Source organism: Branchiostoma belcheri, unplaced genomic scaffold, assembly GCF_001625305.1.
Source record: "Branchiostoma belcheri isolate BF01 breed outbred unplaced genomic scaffold, Haploidv18h27 scaffold8, whole genome shotgun sequence".
NCBI lineage: Eukaryota > Metazoa > Chordata > Leptocardii > Amphioxiformes > Branchiostomatidae > Branchiostoma > Branchiostoma belcheri.
In genome coordinates, this window is record NW_017804464.1 from 124,158 (window position 1) to 126,851 (window position 2,694).

General features: G+C 44.4%; 1 protein-coding gene across 1 annotated transcript in view; it reads right to left on the reverse strand.

The window, feature by feature from the left end:
- Nucleotides 1-2,435: 2,435 nt before the first annotated feature.
- LOC109485985 (opsin-3-like) overlaps nucleotides 2,436-2,694 on the reverse strand; it is a 1,672-nt gene continuing 1,413 nt past the window's right edge. The window contains exon 4 of the mRNA XM_019789681.1: nucleotides 2,436-2,527. Coding sequence (XP_019645240.1) covers nucleotides 2,436-2,527 — 92 coding nt within the window. The remainder of the gene's footprint in view (nucleotides 2,528-2,694) is intronic.

A 2,694-nucleotide genomic window follows, 5' to 3' on the forward strand; every position in this document is an offset into this window, starting at 1 on the left:
TCGCCACGTGTTACCCACTAGCCTTCTGCCAAGCGTTTCAAAAACACCACACATGATACAGACAGGTTCAACGTTCCTCAGAAATAGGAACCCGGCTTGTGGTAAGAAAAAAAAAGCTGGCAGGCAGCATTACATCCACTGCCGTGGCCTTTACCATGGCTCGGTGCGTTTGAATGCTTCTCACGCTGAGGCAATCAGACGGCTTACCTGTTCTGTCACACTGGTGCAATCAGGTCCGCGCCAGTAATGCCACGGCGATCACGGCAGCAGTAAACGTCTTTCACCACTGGTAGGGGGAAGGGCCGCTTAATCTGCCAATTCCATTACGGTAAGTCGGCACAACATGCACCACAGACAAGCTTAGGGCTGCGACTCAGGGAAAATAAATACCAGCGTATCCGGGTATAAACTGCCAGCAACAGGGGAGAGGCCGGCTGTACAATGGCTTTCATAGATGTTACTCTGCGGGGGAAAATCTTTTATATATTTGCACACGAACCACGCAGTGAAGAAGGTGTGGGGACTGTGTGCTTTCCTATGAGAGGTCGAATTGGTGATCTTCCGACAGATGATAATCATGGTATTCAGCGTTTTTAGGCAGGCTAAAAATCTATTGAAGGTATGGGAGTGTTCCATGGGTTTTAAGACTATAAACAAGCTCGTATCAAACAGCTAGTTACATCACGTGTAAAGCGACTCGTAATTCATCTTTGTCAGCTTCAAACAAGCATATTTCCTTCACGTTTTCATGTTGTCTAAGAACAATATCCATACAGCCCGCGCGCAGTGTCAGTTCTTTCAAAAACAAACTGTGGACATTGCTCGATCGTAAATACTATAAACACAACATAACAAACACTGTACGTATGGAACGACTCGATGTTGCATAGAGCATGCGAGTCAACCCCTACCCAATAGCACACTGATATCTGTGAGGTAGTACAACGGATAACAGTTACTTGCTTCGTATCGTGGAATGGTTCTTGGTATTCATTGGTGGTACCTCACACAGCTTGTTTCTTGGCTGTTTCAAATGCATCAAGTATGAAATGATGATAAAACTGTGATAAGAAATGGCAGTGAACGTCAGACAGATTTCCTCATTCAAAATACTCATGTTTTGCTGCATGAACTTGCATTTGATGCCTTTAACAATGCAGTACCCAGATCCACACACAACAACCCAGCATGTCCTCCGTGTATGTTTGAACACTTTTTCTAACTTATGTTTATCCAACTCTCTGAGCTATATATACAGTTCATCGTAAATGTGAATTATAACCAGCAACGATAAGACAGTCTGTGAAGCAGTAAGGCTTGCCTGAAATGATCTTTTATTTTGTGTTCATGCCCGTGAGCGGATCGGGTGACTCCACGGCACGGCGATTTCTTCGGTGCCATGTTGACTACATCCGGGCTTTACTCAAGTCTCCTCCATATCCATATCCTATCATTATCTGCAGCAGTGCATGATGGGTTCGCCGACAGATAGCAAGTCTGTCGTTCTGTACGTTTATTGTCATATGAAAAGGGTCGTATTCGTTTGATTGTCAAATGTGCAGCTCTTAAGTCTAGTAAAATCAAAAAGGAAAATTGTTACTCAAGCAACTGGATAGATTTTGGTCAGACGTTTCAGGTAGCATGAAACACTTTTTGACAGTGGATGTTACGAAACGTACAACGGCTGACAGTTTCCAGAATCTATCCAGCTGCATGTGTAACAGTTTTCTTGTATATCTCATTACCTGGATGTCTAACCTTCATCGACAAGGAAAACCAAGTTCTGACATTGCTGACGACAGCAAATGTCCTGAAACATGGTTGAGGCTTTTACGTTGAGCAACATTTGAGTGTCACTTTCATACAAACCAGGACCACCTTTATTGCCATTTCTGTTAAGTAAATGTCAAATACAACCACCTTTTCCTATTATGTCATTCGCCTCATCCCGTAAACCTAGCACCTTCCCATCCATCAACAGCATTCATTTCACCAATGCATAGCTTTGGTCTCTCCCGAAAGGTGCGTAGACAAGGTTGAACAATGGTAATTCCGGGTTATCTGACAGGGAGAGCCGCAAGGCTCCACACGATTTTGATACGCAGACCTCCCCACCTCGACCTCTCGCCCCTGCGATGTGTAATTGCACAACTGCGACAGATGCTTGCAAACAGACTTACGAGAGCGTTACTCGTTAGAGACCGGATAGTTTGTCTTTTGGACAAGACGCTGTACTGAATACGGACCGGTCTAAGCATTTGTCAAGGGTTCGGGAATGCTGCAGCTGATGTCACATTTCCAAGCCGGGGCCCGGTCGGGCAGTTTGCGGGAACGAAACGTATGATAAAAAAAAGACAACGAAACACACAAAGCGTTTAAAAGATGATAAGCACAATTTTTGCATATTCTTGATATGCATTTTTTTTATTCTACGTTCATTCAAACAGCCCGGCCGGGTCCCGGCTTAGAATTGTGACGGCAGCATTCTCGGTGAGTGTTGACATCAAGGTGGAGAAATACGCAAAGCCTGTACAGCCACCACATATACACGGTGCATTCACAAAAATCCATTGTCATGTGTTTCACAAAAATCCGGGTCGTTTCCGGCGACACGTAATCTCCATGTCTTCTTTCATGACCAAAAGCAATGTCTTCGCCAAGGTGAAAAAGCTCTTAGAATGGAAATGTGTTCCG